Source organism: Exophiala bonariae (genome assembly GCF_035927105.1).
Source record: "Exophiala bonariae strain CCFEE 5792 chromosome Unknown scaffold_16, whole genome shotgun sequence".
NCBI classification, from domain to species: Eukaryota; Fungi; Ascomycota; class Eurotiomycetes; order Chaetothyriales; family Herpotrichiellaceae; genus Exophiala; species Exophiala bonariae.
In genome coordinates, this window is record NW_027042491.1 from 731013 (window position 1) to 745284 (window position 14272).

Genomic DNA, 14272 nt, shown 5'->3' on the forward strand with positions numbered 1-14272 from the left:
CTTCAGAATTCGTGGTTCATCTAACTTCGTCTCTCAGCTAATACTCTACCCTGTCCAGATCGGAGTTAGGTCAGATGGAGAACGTGCTCCTTCTCCGAGCTCGGTCTTGATCTGAATGTGAGCACATTTGCATCTACCCAGGTAATTGGTTGTCAATTTCTCGTGGGGCGCCTGGTATTCCATGTTGTACGGGCGAACAAGTGTTGGGTGTTACAGTCAACTTGAGATTCATGTCATTAAGTCTGTATCGTTCTCAAATAAAACGACAATTAGAAACCACGTAGGTATGTTCCAACTCCACGCTTCTTTCAATATCAATCATGTTCTAAGCATGTCAATATGTGTACATGGGTAAGTGGAGTCAATCACAAGAGTAGAACAAATTCGCCCTTCTCGTTCCTCCTGATCCGTAGACCCCGCCAGAGGTCCTGTTCCTCTTCCAGTTTGAGAGCCGTACTCCTGGCGTCATTTTGTTTATGCCATCGTTTTAACATTTTGTGGATCGAATATCCTTTATCCGAATCTAGCCCTGGTGCGTTGGCTAGAAAGCTCCGGCATGCTCGTTTCTGCTTTTCCTCGGCCCCAAACACCACCATTGTGCCGTTGGTAGACTTCCTTCTCGAGACGTCACCCTGAGCGTTCTGAGGTGTGGGATCGGAGTCGGTGTCCGAGCCCGAATCATCCTGTTTGCGGTATTCAATCGCCTTGAGTTTTCGCGTCGTGCCTTCGTTGGGTGAGTGAGATGGCGATTCACTGTTACTCCGGTGCTTGGATCGATGTTCGTGGCGAACATTGGCCGATGCTGTTCCGTTATGGCGGTGGACTTTGTGTTTCTTTCGTTCACGTTTCTCTCCCTCTCGGGCACGTGATAAGCTTTGGCCGTGGTCTGACGAGCTGGCCCTTCTCCTCGTTCGATTTTCCTTCGAATTGTCGCCCGAGCCAGGAAGGAGGGCAACCCCAACCATCGAAAGCGCCTTTACGGCACGACCCTTGATAGATATTCCCAGGCCGTTGGGGTCTTCCTTGCTGTGTCGGGTACGTTTGATGGGCGAGGTGGGATCTTCCACTTTGTGACTTCTTCGAACTGGTCGATTCTTTTCAATCACCAGTTGGTTCTTTTCTTCCGTCTCGGGTGTTCGTCGGAATGGATATTCCTCTGCGGTGGTCATCCGGTTAAGTCCCCCAGTCAGACCGGAATGGACAATCGTAGGGGTGTCCAAGACCTTGGATGTATCCACCATCAGCGTGTCACCTGGGGTCTGGTCATCACGTTTCCGTTTCTGACCACTTCCACTGTCGGTCCGACTATGCGAACGCGTCCGGGACTTTTTGTCCAACTTTGATTTGGTTTCCTTGGCGGCAGGCGTCATGAATTCCAAGGTGAGGGAGCTGTGGTTCATGTCCAGCATCCCCCGAGGCTTGACGGGCTCGGTGCCCCATGTATAACCATTTTCCAGATACTCTTGACTGAGTAGCTGCTCTTCTTCATTTCTGTATCCATTCTGGCTCGATGGTCGGCTGTTGGTGAAGATGGATGGGGCACCTTTGGCCATGGACATTTCTTCCCTTTCTTTGGCCGTAAAACTGATCTGAGGAGTGTTTGGGGCGCTCTCGTCCACCATGTAGTCAAAGACACTATCACGGGTCAAGGCTGGAACGGCGGGTGGAGGGGTGGGGACATGAGGAGGAGTGTCGACATCAACATCGGGCGCGTCCTCGACATATGCTGGACGTGGCACCAGGGCCTTGGAGTCGTCTGGCTCGACAATGGACACCGACTTTCGTTTTGCTGCTTTGGAGGGTTTCTCCCGGTACAGCGCTCCCTGGTATTTCTGGTCTTCCGAAATGCATGACTGAGCATCATGTTAGCATACAAAAGTCCCTTGCATCTCGGCCCAATGAGGGGTATGGGGGGATATAGTGGACTGGACATACTGTGTGGGATCTATAGTCGAGGCCATTGAAGGTGGTCATGCAGTCTATGCAGGTGAAAACTGCGGCACGACATTGGTTTCGGTGGGGGTCGAGTTTCTTCTTGGTCAAAACATCGCCGCATGCCTGTGGAGAAAAACAAAGAGAGCGGTCAGTGGCGGTCAACGAGGAACACGGGGGAGATTTGAGGATGATGGGGATGCTAACCTCGCATTGAAAGGAGACCATATTGGGATATTGGCGTGTGGAATGATGAGCGGTGAGCAGAGAGAGCAAACAAGGCTGGAATTGGGGCTCGAAAAGACTTGTTGCTATTCGAAGTCGTGGATGTAAAGAGTGGAGCGGTCGGGCAGCAAGAATTGATAGTCGCACGAAGAGCCAGCTCTCGAGCGTGAGGGATGAATCAGAATGACAGTAATAATGATTGAGGATTCAGGCGTCAAATAAAGTCAGGAGAGAGCGTGAAGATCCGGAGACAGTGAAGGACTGGGTCAGAGGGGTAATAAAACCAGGACAAGGCCTGTTTGATGGGTTGTAGGATTCCAGGCGCAGGGAGTCGAGTTCAAGTTCGAGTGTCAAAGAGCGCGCTTGGCGAGTTGGCGAGGGCGTGAGTCCAATTGCGACCAAAGTTTGAAGTTTTGGGATTGTTTTTGGGTCTCGCGAAATCGTGTTTGACTTGGGCTGAATGGGGGATAGTGTTGATGGGTTATTTAACGCCTATCGGGTCCCATGTTCAGGGGCTTCCGAGGGTACGGAGCCTGAGTTGGACCAGAGACCTTGGGGGCACCTCAACCTTGGAACTCTTTCTGTTTGTGGTGTCTATTATCGTGTATGAAATAACCTTGGTATTACTGGAATTGTATGCCCTCAATGACCTGTTCTGTTGTTGTTGTTGCCCACTCCCACTCACACAAATACCAAAAATAATCCTGTTCTGAACGTGTATCAAACTTGAAAAACAAGAAACGGGCACTAGTACGAATGAGAACAAATGACGTGCGCGCCCTTCGGCTCACCCAATGGTGGTGTGTGATGCTAATTAAAACCACTCCCCTCCCTCACAGGAACATGAACGCTTCTTTTGAACTGAACACGCCTGATCAGGGTCACCCGACTTGAGTGCCAGGTGATATCAACAAACAAACAAGAAATATCAACATCAACAATTGGAACCCACACACAGGTCCTCAAGTGCCACGAGTGTCACGCACTGACGTCTTTTCACCTCAAGAGGGCCTGTCATACATGATACCCGGCGCGGTCACATCAACCACTATGTGTCCACCGTCCACTAACACGGGTCCTTCAGCCGAGCAGCCTGATGAAACCATTCTCGCACAACTCGACTCTCTCGTCCCAGACACACCTCTGAGTAAAGCCATTCTGCGTCATGTCGTCTCCGCTCTCCCCCTGTCCATAGTCCACCATAGCTTGCGGGTATATCTATTCGCCAACTGGCTGGCCCACAAAGAAGCCTCCCCGTTGGCCGACGGCCATCTCCTGTTCGCAGCATGCGTCGGCCATGATCTGGGTGCATCACATCTCCATAATGCCACTTCCGAGAGATTCGAGGTCGAAGGTGCTGACACTACCGTCGCCCTGTTGCGGGAGCACCACCGCGACCTCACCGAAACAGATGCCCATGACGTGTGGGTCGCCATAGCCTTGCACACCTCACCCCATATTGCTGAGAGAATCACCCCATTGGCCCGCCTGGTCAGACTCGCTGTCTTGATCGACTTCCGTCCCCTCTCCCGCCAGTCACACCACGCCGTCGATTATGGTAGAGAAATCGAGATCAAATTGCCCCGTCTGGATATCGAGAAGATTTTGGCGGATGCCGTGGTACACCAAGCGGTGCAGAATCCCCTGAAAGCACCGCCCGCCTCGTGGCCCAACGCCCTCTACAAATCACATCTCGAAAACCCAGATTGGACCGGTGTCAACAAGGGCTTTTAGCCGCATAAGAATTTGATATGAACTGTGATTTTTGAACCACCTTTGTCGCTGAAATCCCATCCTAGACAAATGCTTACAATTGAAGTCGCCTTCCAATCGCCCCGAAACAGATGCTGGTACAGAACAAAATGCTGGCCAGCCATGTGAAAACACCAAACTGCTCCGATGCCATAGATTGATGAATTGCCGGCACTGGCACAAAACTAGGGTCCACCACCAGTAACACAGTCGTCCCGAGTATGCCCACCAATGCCGAAAATGCGAATCCAGGTAAAGATCGGTCAATCACATACCAGAGCACAGGGTTGGCAAATGCCAGGCTCAGTGCCACTTGGAACGTGGATTGCCACGGTATCCGACGCTATGAGTAATCAGTGATGGTTCACAGGACCATGTAAAGTGGAGACTTGACTTACCACTGCAAATGCAATCCCGACAAAAGCCCCCATACTACGAACAGTCGAATACCACATCGGCCCTGTCCCGTTGTCAAGATTCGACGACGTAGAACCCTCTCGCTCTGCGTTGCTTGATGATCCAGGGGCCCGTGCGGATTTCTGAACCGTCTGACTAGCGGAATTGACCGAAGAGACAGACTGCTCCCAGAAGGAGTCGACCAAAGGTAGTGCATTGCCCAGGATAACGCCGAGGATACCCCAGCAGAGGTAGTGGTAAAGCGATGACGGGTCGATGTTTGGCAGAGGCACAGGCTTGATCCGCCGAGATTGGTGCAGGTGCGTCACAATAGAACCATAGCCAACTCCAAACGCAAATAGTAATGTGGTTTGTATCACAAGTGGAACCACGTACCCTTGGAAGCCTCGTCGTTGTGGCTTTGGCCTGCTCTTGACCGTGTTCGTGTCCCAATTCGAGGCCTGATCTTGTGGTCGGTAATCATCAATGCTTCGTCGGTGACTTGGTGTTTGTGCCCCTGTGCCCCAAGGAGTGGACAGCTCCTCTCGCTCCCCATCGGACACCGGTGAATAGATTCCAAATAGGGTAGATGATGTCAAGTTGAGGATCGACCGAGTGCGGCTGCTGGGGTTCATGTCTGGCTTTGGACTGTTCAAGAAGTCCGGGTTGTTTGGTTCAGTGGCCGGAGAGGGAGGATAGGACGAGTCGGCTGAAGCAGGAGTAATGTCAAATGTCCTGCGAGGGATCGGTCGATGTAAATGTGGCATTTCCATGATGCTGGAGACCGAAGCCAACGCCTCGGATTGGTTTGCAGTGAGAGGAGTTAGATCAACTGATCACTCGAAAGATATACTGGCAGGCTTCTAGAGATTTCGTTGAAGCTGTTATGAGGTGATGAAGATTGCAAGTTGTGTTGAGGGCATGATGAACAGTTGGGAGTCAAGCGAGCCCCAGAGAAGGACCTAGTCAGGTTATGCAGGTGGGGATCTTGGACAGGCGAGATGGCACTGGCAATCGTGGTAGTAGGAGAAGAAGAAGAAGACAGTCTTCACATGCTCTTCGGGGTCAACATGCACTGTCTGAGCAATGAGAAGCAGAGTCGTAGCCGGACTATCACACAAAAGGACTGCCTGTGCGGAGTTTGGCATATGAGGAGAAGCCTTCTGAGTGAAATTTCGACCGTCCTGTGACCGTCAAGACCATCATGTTCCGGAGCCGGATAAACATGTCCGGAATATCGATGTCTTCGGTGCCAAGACCTTTAGATCGCCCGCCTTGCCACCACAATGTTAACCTGACGGAGAGACTCTGATCAGTCTCACAAGTCAAGTGTATTCATTTCCCTTAGAATTTGAAAGAAGCCGGAAGACTATTTCGTTGACAGGTAACCACGGAATTCAAATCGCTGCCATCGACTGTTTTTTATGCATTAGGTAGTGCCAGCCAACTTTGATCGATCTGACCTGAACTCCAGGAAAGGATTATTTATTCGCAACCTGACACCCGTCCAAAAACCAATTCAGGCATCAACAGATCAAAATGTCTCTCACCAATTTCGATGCCGAAAATGCTCCCAACTATGAAGACATGGAAAAGCAATTCGCTGTCAAGGCAGTCCAGCACATGACTGTCTATTGGTCCATTCTGGAAAAATTACCTGGTTCTAAGCTTCGACTGACAAGGTTGGACGATCAGATCTATGAGCACTTCAAGAAGGATTTCCCTGAATTTGATCCAGCTGAACCAATTGAGGAGGATAAAATGAAGAGCAAAGAAGGAAAGGAAAGATGGCGCAATTTCTCCATGACCTACGAAAAAGGCGACAACAAGATTGAAGACTTCAATTTTGGTACCATGCTTCGCAAAAGTCCAAAGACTGAATATGGCGAGAAGGAGACCATCTTTGCTGTGAGAATGCAATTCTATGCAATAGAAATTGCTAGAAACCGTGCTGGCTTAAATGACTGGGTATTTGAGACTGCGCAAAAGGAAAAGAAATGAGCATGCAATCAAGTCCAGCGCTTAACAGTGCGACTTCTTTGCGGCGAATATCGGCTATCTTCTACTGCTACTCACGGTCCTCTGGATCAAGTCGATCTCGCTCCGGACAGTCATCAATATGGGGCACGGTTGCAATACCTAGCATAAATCCATTGCGCTTCGCCGGAAGGCAACAGGACCAGACTCGAGAACCGTGCCCCAACCCTCACACAGAGATGAGAGCGAGGAGTACTACCAGCGTGCTTCAACTCACACGAGCAAGGATATGTGCTAAGTGGTTACCGAGATCTGTGGCCAGCATTCCAAGAGAACAATACTAAGCCATTGTCGTCTCGGCGCTCGGAATGTCGTACAAACACCAACCTCGAAGCAGAGCGACATTGCCAATTCTAACCGATCATCCTCATTTTTATTTCTGTATCCCGTGGTTCTAATACAATTTTATTTATGCGATCATTTTTTGACATATTCCTCGCGCGCCTGCTGCGCCCTTGGGATGCGAAATGAGTTCAATCGATCCACCCCATCCTCCAAGCGATGTGGCTTCATCGCAAGGCCACGAGACGAAGGGCTGGAGATTCCTTTTTGCGTTCACAAGGAAGGCGCATCTGCTAGTGCTACTGGCTGCAATCCTGCTATCTCTAGCTGCGGGTCTTCTCCTTCCAGCTACAATTATCTTCCTAGGAGCAGTGTTCAACAGCTTCTCAGAATATGCCTCGGGCAATATCGAAGTTACCACTTTCACTGAAGAAATGAGGAGCAGTACTTACGCGTTCCTGATCCTTGGAGCAGCTACGATCCTCCTCAGAGGTGGATTCTTCACCTGCTGGCTACAATTTGGAGAGCTACAGGCCAAATGTGTCCGTGAAGATTTGTTCCGTACTTTATTGGAAAAAGACCAAGAATGGTATGACCTGCAACCCACAGGTGTGGAAACGCTTCTGAGTAGAACGCAAACGTAAGATAACGCGACATTCGTCGATATTTTCCGGCATTGACACCTCCAGGCAGATAAGAGACCTTCGAACTGCGACTTCTCAACCTCTTGGCTTCTCGATAGCATACATTGCACAGGCCCTGGCTGCACTCGCACTCGCACTTTTCACCAACTGGAGATTGAGTCTCGTCATCGTAGCAAGCCTGCCCATCATGGCTGTGGGGGTAGCGTTGACCTCTTGCCGCATGTTGGAATATACGGAGCGCCACAACCATAGCCTCACTCACGCGGTAAGACTCGCAAACTATTCCATCTCCAACATAGTCATCTTAAAATGCTTCAATACCCAATACCAGGAAGAAGAACGGTACGGCAATATCGTGAGAACCGCAGCCGTGGATTATCTGAAGCTTGCATTTTCAAATGCGCTCCAGGCAGGATTCACTCGCTCCATCGGAAGTGCCATGTTTGTTCAAGGTCAGTTTGACTCTTGACCATAGGCAAAAACGATATCTCATAACCTTGAGCAGGCTTTTGGTATGGTGGTTCACAAGTACATGCAGGCCAGACCACGACTGGCAAGGTCATAATAACCTTCTGGGGTTGCGTCATCGCTGCAAAGTCATTTGAAACAATCCTTCCACAGGGTATCTTACTCCAAAAGGGTCGTGCTGCTGCTTTGGTGTTGAAAGGCATCATCGGAGACATTTCGGAAGATCAAATTGGCTTGTCCAGTGGTAGAGGCCTTATCCCACCCTTCTGTGGAGGCAAGATCGAATTTCGTGGAGTACGTTTGGTTTCATATCCCCTTGAAATGGACATGAGCTGATGATCTAGGTCTCTTTCGGATATCCTTCGAATGCCGAGCACCTTATATTGCGAGATTTCTCCCTCTACTTCCCAGAAGGTCAAACGACTTATCTGGTTGGCAACAGTGGATGTGGAAAAAGTACAATAGGCTCCTTGCTACTCCGCTTCTATGCTCCCAATAGCCGGGGAAAGATCCTGTTGGATGGAATGGATGTACATGATCTTGATAAAGCCTGGCTGAGGAATAATATCACGCTTGTTCAGCAACAGTCCCATTTATTTTCCGGCACCATCCATACCAATGTTGCTCTTGGTCAGAGTGATCCTTCACTCGTGACTGAAGACGAAGTCCAACGTTGTCTTGAGTTGGCAGCCCTGGAAGCAACCGTGGCCGCTTTTCCAGACGGACCCAGGACCATGGTTGGAACTGGAGGGTCGGCCTTATCAGGCGGACAAAAGCAGCGGATTGCACTCGCCAGAGCATATCTTCGTGATACACCTGTCCTGCTATTAGATGAAGTGACAAGCGCTCTTGATTATTCGACCAGGACTCGGGTAATGGAAACAATCCGGAGCTGGAGACGAGGAAGAACGACCATCATCATTACTCATGATCTCGACCAGATCCGACCAGAGGATTTGGTATACGTTCTGGATGCTGGTGTGGTTGTTCAGCAAGGGCTTCGCAAGGACATTGCCGACCTGGCAAACCGTTTGACAATCGTTAGCAAGAACCAGGACTCTGATCAAAAGCCCTTCCAAGAAACACGAGCCATATTCAGCATCTCGTCACCTTCGAACAATGCTACAAGGATTCAAATCGCCGGGAACAGGGTTTCCAGGTGGAAAGAGTCGTTGGACCATTTTGGTGCACCCACAATAACTAACATGGCACCCCTCGACTCCCCTACCAATGTTAGGCGACAAACACTCAAAAACTCAATTGCGCTTGGAGTCCAAGGTGCTTTGGTGAATTTGAAACGCCAATCAATTGCTCGAGCCAAGTTCTTGTATGCACCGATTCCCTCTCACCCTGCACTGCCCCTGACAGATAAATCGCATACACCTCCAGGGGAATTATTGGCGTCCCTTCGCCGGACAGATGGCTTCCTCGGACAGAGGAACAAAATGAGTGATCTGCATAACAAGCCACTACCTATCCCTCTGGCTACTATCGAGAATCCACTGGAGCCAACATATATTATGCGCATCCGCAAATCTAAGAACACTCAAGAGCCAAAACCTCCCTTGTCACTCTTCGTAATTCTCAAGTCGGTGTTCCCTGGTTCTGCTCTGAAAATACGGGTAAGACTCGCCATTGCTTTAGTAGCAACCATATGCCATGCAGCCATGGGGCCCATATTTTCCTATATCCTTGCACAGGTAGTCAACACCTTCTTCCTCCAATCAGGATACAAGGAGAAACTTCTGCAGCATTCTTTACAGATGCTCGGAATTGCATGCATTGATGGACTTTGCTGCTTCGCAATGACATACTTGATGGAATTTGTTGCCCAGTCATGGGTAGATGGACTGAGGTCTAAAGCAATGTGCCGCATTTTACGGCAACCTAAAGCTTGGTTTGACGAAGAAACGCACAAACCATCAACGATAGTAGCGGCACTGGATCAGAACGCGGAAGAAGTCAAAGACATAGTCAGCAAATTCGCTGCACAGATTGTCATTGTTGCCGTCATGGTCCTGGTTGCGATGACATGGGCCTTTGTGACGTGTTGGAAAATAACCCTCGTCAGTCTTGCTGGAACACCAGTCGTGTATGGGCTCGCTAAAACATTTGATTTGGTCTCAGCTCACTGGGAAAATTCCACCAACATGAAGAGTGATAACATTGGGGTCGTCTTTGTTGATGCTTTCATGGATATCAAAACCGTTCGAGCCCTTACTCTGGAGTCCTATTTTCATCAAAAGCTCAGCTCTGCAACACATGATGCTTTGTCCACAGGGCGCCGTCGTGCCTTCTTCAGTGGGATATTCTACGGCTTGTCGGAGTCAGCCGTTCATTTTCTCACGGCTCTGATATTTTGGTATGGAGCAAAACTCGCCAAAGAACAGGATTGGGCAATCTCTTCCATTCTGACATCATTCTCTCTAATTCTGTTCGCGGCGACTTATGCGAGTGCAACCATGACCTATATACCGCAAATCAATTCTGCACAAGACACGGCCACTCGCTTGCTCGGTCTTGCTCAGATGTTGGTTGTGTCCCATGAGGACAAGGGAACTTTCATCCTCGATGCCACCGATCCAAGTACGCTAACAGGTCCCATTCATTTTATCAACCAGACCTTTCGGTATCCTACACGACCAGACACGTCCGCCCTATTTCGGTTGAACTTGACGATTCCTTCAGGTAGATACACTGCTATTGTTGGTGGATCGGGCTCGGGAAAGTCAACGATTACAGCTCTCATCCTCGGTTTATATCCACCGTCCCCTGATATGGTGGCACAATCTCCATCGTTTCCATTCGGAGACCCCCCTTCATTGACATTGTCTGGACGTGATATCAGATCCCTTCACCTGAAGATCCTGCGGTCCATGATCTCCATAGTGCCCCAGACCCCGGTTCTCATCCCTGGGACGGTACGCGAGAATATTGCCTATGGTTTGCAAGCAGACGTGAACTCGATCTCGGCTTCCAGAATCGAAGCAGCAGCACATATGGCTGGTATCCACGAGTTCATACAGTCACTTCCACAGGGATACGCCAGTGTCGTGGGTGAAGGTGGCATCGGCATGTCTGGCGGCCAAGCGCAACGCGTTGTAGTTGCGCGGGCTCTGATACGCAATCCACGTATTCTGATCTTGGATGAACCTACGAGCGCTTTGGATGACGATAGTGCTCGGGTCATCAAGAACAGCATTGTCCGACTGATGCAGGAGAAAGGCAGCCGCTTGACGGTCATCTTGGTCACACATTCAAAGGCAATGATGAGTTTTGCCGATCATGTCATCGTTATGAAGGAAGGAGCCGTCGCTGAACAGGGTTCGTATGCTGAGCTGTTGGCTCGTCCGGGCGAGCTCTCGGAAATGCTTCACAACAGACCCGACTGGTAGCTTCAGCTAGCGATTCCTCAAGTCTGCAGGTTGTCAAGGTTCGGGCCATTCGTGTGCCTGACATCGTTTAAGAAACGAGAATTTCGGCATTGCTTTTTCAGATCTTTCAAGTCTCACAGTGCTACCACTGTATGACCTCTTGTACAGGCGCTCGAATATGGCTGTACGCACTCTCCTTTCGCTGATAGGACAAGACGGCTTTTCGATGTTCGAGATCAAAAATGGGTAGCACGTCTGAAGTTCGAGCCCAATCAGGCACATCTGTGCAACTCCTAACAGGCCCAAGGCCACCCTCCTCAATTGCCACAACTCTCTCCGCCACACGAGCAGCAAGTAAACTGTCCCACATGCCTTCCTGACGAGGATAGGTATAGAGCAGGTGAATTGCTCTCCTTCGAACAAATGGATCACGACAACGATGCGCGATCTCGTATAATGGTCCCACAACACCGATGTCAAGTGTGAAAAATGGTCGCTTTCGTGTTGAAGGCTCAACAGATTGTGCCGAAGACTTCTGAAGTAGTGACTCTGCAATGCTTACAGCATTGTCGAAGGAGTCGGTATAATCATCCCACAGCATTTGATTATCAATCTCAGGGCGTTTTGACAAAAGATCTAGCGACGATTGAAGGCCAAGTCGATGTATCTCAAGAACTTGGCTCGCATACTTGTCTTGATCCGTCATACTTTCAGACAGCGTAATGTTCATACTTCTGAATGCAGTAGACCACCGGTCGAAAACGTTGAGGTATAATCCCACCTCATCATGACCACCAATCTGACGATTTGCGGCGCCATGGTTGTTGTTATTGTTGTTGGACGAGGTCTGAGATATGGTATAGGTATGACGGTAGAACTCGAGACTGTCACGCGCTTCCATGACAGATGGGAAGGACTCAGGGATCCTGGACCTGCTCGTTTTTATTTGAGGTCGGGATCGATTGCCCCAAGCCATAGGTCCAACCAACTGTCTCGGTTGTCAGTAAGTCTCTTGATTACTTCGAATGTGGGGAGAAAATGTGCCAACCTACTCCAACAGCTTGCGCTTCAAGTCTTCGCAGCTGGGTTTCGAAAGCTTCTAGCAGCACTTGCGATGACCGAGTGACAGAGGTTGGAGCGCCGGACAAGAATTCATCAAATATATCAAGCACCTTCTTCACAAGGAATAGGACTGATCCGAAACGGCCACGCATCATCTGAAAATAACTTAGCAACCCTCTCGAGAGACTGGAAGATGGTACCCACTTCAATGCAGATAAATATCAAGCACGGCGCGACGAATACCTCCACGTTCCCCGAGAGGTCAAGATCCTGTACCCTCTCAAGATGTTGACGGATCGCCAAATTATACTGGACCAAGGCAAAACTATTGGCCGAACTCGGAAGAGATATGGCCCCTTCCATTTCGTACTCTTCGTGCAATGACGCAAGAGCAACCAGACCGTGACGGATACCATCATCCCAACTTGCAATCTGGAGAACACCAGTGTTCCAGAACTCGCAACTGTAGAAACCAGAAAGCTGTGAGCTGGTTCGCTGGTAGAAAAATTGGAGTGCTCGCTTTTCTGGCATGGATGCGTCAAAGAGGGACGGCGGTGGCGTCAGTATCTTCTTTTGATATGTGACAGCCTGAGAGGGGGACCCAATGGAGACAGCGTAGCCGTCGCATTTGCGAGATGTAGTTAAGCATCTCGTGCAGCTTGGTCTAGTTTCGTCGCATCTGACTCGGCGGACTAGATTGATCGGCTTTGGTCAGCAACGGATTCACTGAGACCAACATTAGCGAGCCCTACTCCTGCAGTTCTATGGTTAGTGGATCCTTCGAAGAGTCTGCAGGGACTTGACGAACTTGCACGTTATACATCCCGAGCGGGTTTTGGGAGCATACGATCGTTTGCGCTCGCCTGGCTTTACTCTGGGCATGGCTGACTGGAGCCTGCTGGCACCCACAAACTCCGTCAGTGTCGTGGCGGTGGTTCAAGTTGGAATTCCTATGAATCGTAAGTGCAGGACGATAACCTTCCTTACGATTGATGAGTAATGTGGCACACACCGTCCATACGAGACAGCAATTCAAATCGAAAGGAAAGCGACGCAAGTTGGGGTTTTGATGCAACTAGTACCAGGGGCGGGTTTTAAGAGTACCGCACGGCTTTGGCCCATCACGTGGGTTTAGGCCCCCATGGCTCCGCTGTCCTTACGAAGCACCCAGTGAAAGAGCAAGACGAGATGCGCTAGCAAACTATAATATATCAAGTCACTAAACTAGTTCAACTATCTTGGTGCTAGATCCGTGAGGCTGCACCACGTCTCCCATTAGGACGGGCTTCAAGACATCAAATTCGCTACACTCGTAGGCCTCGAGAGCTGCGGCTCAGGCGACAGTTAATTTTACCATGTATGGGGAACAAGATTTGCGTAGTTCTGGAATGCAATTATTTCATATCGAGCCTCCTGCATATTTATATCACAGCGATGCCCAGTTCCAGGAGGTTAACAATATCTACTGTGCCAGCTTCAGTCTTTACTTGAAAGCCATCAGAAAGCCCAAAGCTACTCGAACGTCGGATAGCACTCACGCAACACACAATGGCAGCAACTTGCAAAGGTAGGGTCCTTTAATCTGCTCATGGCTCATTGTTGAGTCCATGCATATTACCTCGCTAACGTTCTCGGTTCGCTTCCGACCCAGTAGCCGTCACAACTCCCGACACACTGTGGAATTTCTGTCCCTCCATAGCAGCTGCATATGTCTTGACCATTGCATTTGCCTTCACTATGGTTGCGCACATTGCTCAGGGGATCTACCACCGGAAATGGTATACGTGGGTCATCGCTATGGTAAGCACTATCCACTAAATGCCAAGATAGGACAAGTTCGAGTATCTAATAATTCAAACTTGGGGTTTCTAGGGCGCATTGTGGCAGACGATAGCATATATCTTCCGAGTGCTCAGTATCCAGAACCCCGCTAGTCTCGGGAATTACGCTGGGTGGTTTATTCTCATACTGGTATGGCTTGCCTTACGGCTGCCCGGCGTTCTACTGGCTTGACTAGGAGATTTTCTGATGGCCTTAACAGGTGGCACCACTCTGGACCAATGCATACGTTTACATGACTATGGGCCGAATGGTCTGGAA

At 49.8% G+C, this 14272-nt stretch overlaps 6 protein-coding genes across 6 annotated transcripts; 3 read left to right on the forward strand and 3 right to left on the reverse strand.

Annotated features, from left to right (window-relative positions):
• Nucleotides 1-365: 365 nt before the first annotated feature.
• LTR84_003557 (uncharacterized protein) lies at nt 366-2160 on the reverse strand (the record flags this gene model as incomplete). Its single annotated transcript, XM_064847145.1, has 3 exons — nt 366-1853; nt 1936-2058; nt 2140-2160. 3 exons carry the CDS (start codon nt 2158-2160, stop codon nt 366-368), a joined length of 1632 nt encoding a protein of 543 aa, XP_064705498.1.
• A 1047-nt stretch (nt 2161-3207) lies between these two features.
• LTR84_003558 (uncharacterized protein) lies at nt 3208-3891 on the forward strand (the record flags this gene model as incomplete). The annotated part of the gene is made up of 1 exon (XM_064847146.1): nt 3208-3891. The coding sequence occupies one exon, from the start codon at nt 3208-3210 to the stop codon at nt 3889-3891; it is 684 nt and encodes a 227-aa protein (XP_064705499.1).
• Nucleotides 3892-3964: 73 nt separating this feature from the next.
• Nucleotides 3965-5078, reverse strand: LTR84_003559 (uncharacterized protein; the record flags this gene model as incomplete). The annotated part of the gene is made up of 2 exons (XM_064847147.1): nt 3965-4252; nt 4308-5078. The coding sequence occupies 2 exons, from the start codon at nt 5076-5078 to the stop codon at nt 3965-3967; spliced, it is 1059 nt and encodes a 352-aa protein (XP_064705500.1).
• A 766-nt stretch (nt 5079-5844) lies between these two features.
• Nucleotides 5845-6306, forward strand: LTR84_003560 (uncharacterized protein; the record flags this gene model as incomplete). Its single annotated transcript, XM_064847148.1, has 1 exon — nt 5845-6306. One exon carries the CDS (start codon nt 5845-5847, stop codon nt 6304-6306), a length of 462 nt encoding a protein of 153 aa, XP_064705501.1.
• A 503-nt stretch (nt 6307-6809) lies between these two features.
• On the forward strand, nt 6810-11131 carry LTR84_003561 (uncharacterized protein; the record flags this gene model as incomplete). The annotated part of the gene is made up of 4 exons (XM_064847149.1): nt 6810-7264; nt 7314-7720; nt 7774-8030; nt 8081-11131. The coding sequence occupies 4 exons, from the start codon at nt 6810-6812 to the stop codon at nt 11129-11131; spliced, it is 4170 nt and encodes a 1389-aa protein (XP_064705502.1).
• A 121-nt stretch (nt 11132-11252) lies between these two features.
• On the reverse strand, nt 11253-12703 carry LTR84_003562 (uncharacterized protein; the record flags this gene model as incomplete). The annotated part of the gene is made up of 3 exons (XM_064847150.1): nt 11253-12098; nt 12163-12327; nt 12377-12703. The coding sequence occupies 3 exons, from the start codon at nt 12701-12703 to the stop codon at nt 11253-11255; spliced, it is 1338 nt and encodes a 445-aa protein (XP_064705503.1).
• Between the last annotated feature and the right edge of the window lie 1569 nt (nt 12704-14272).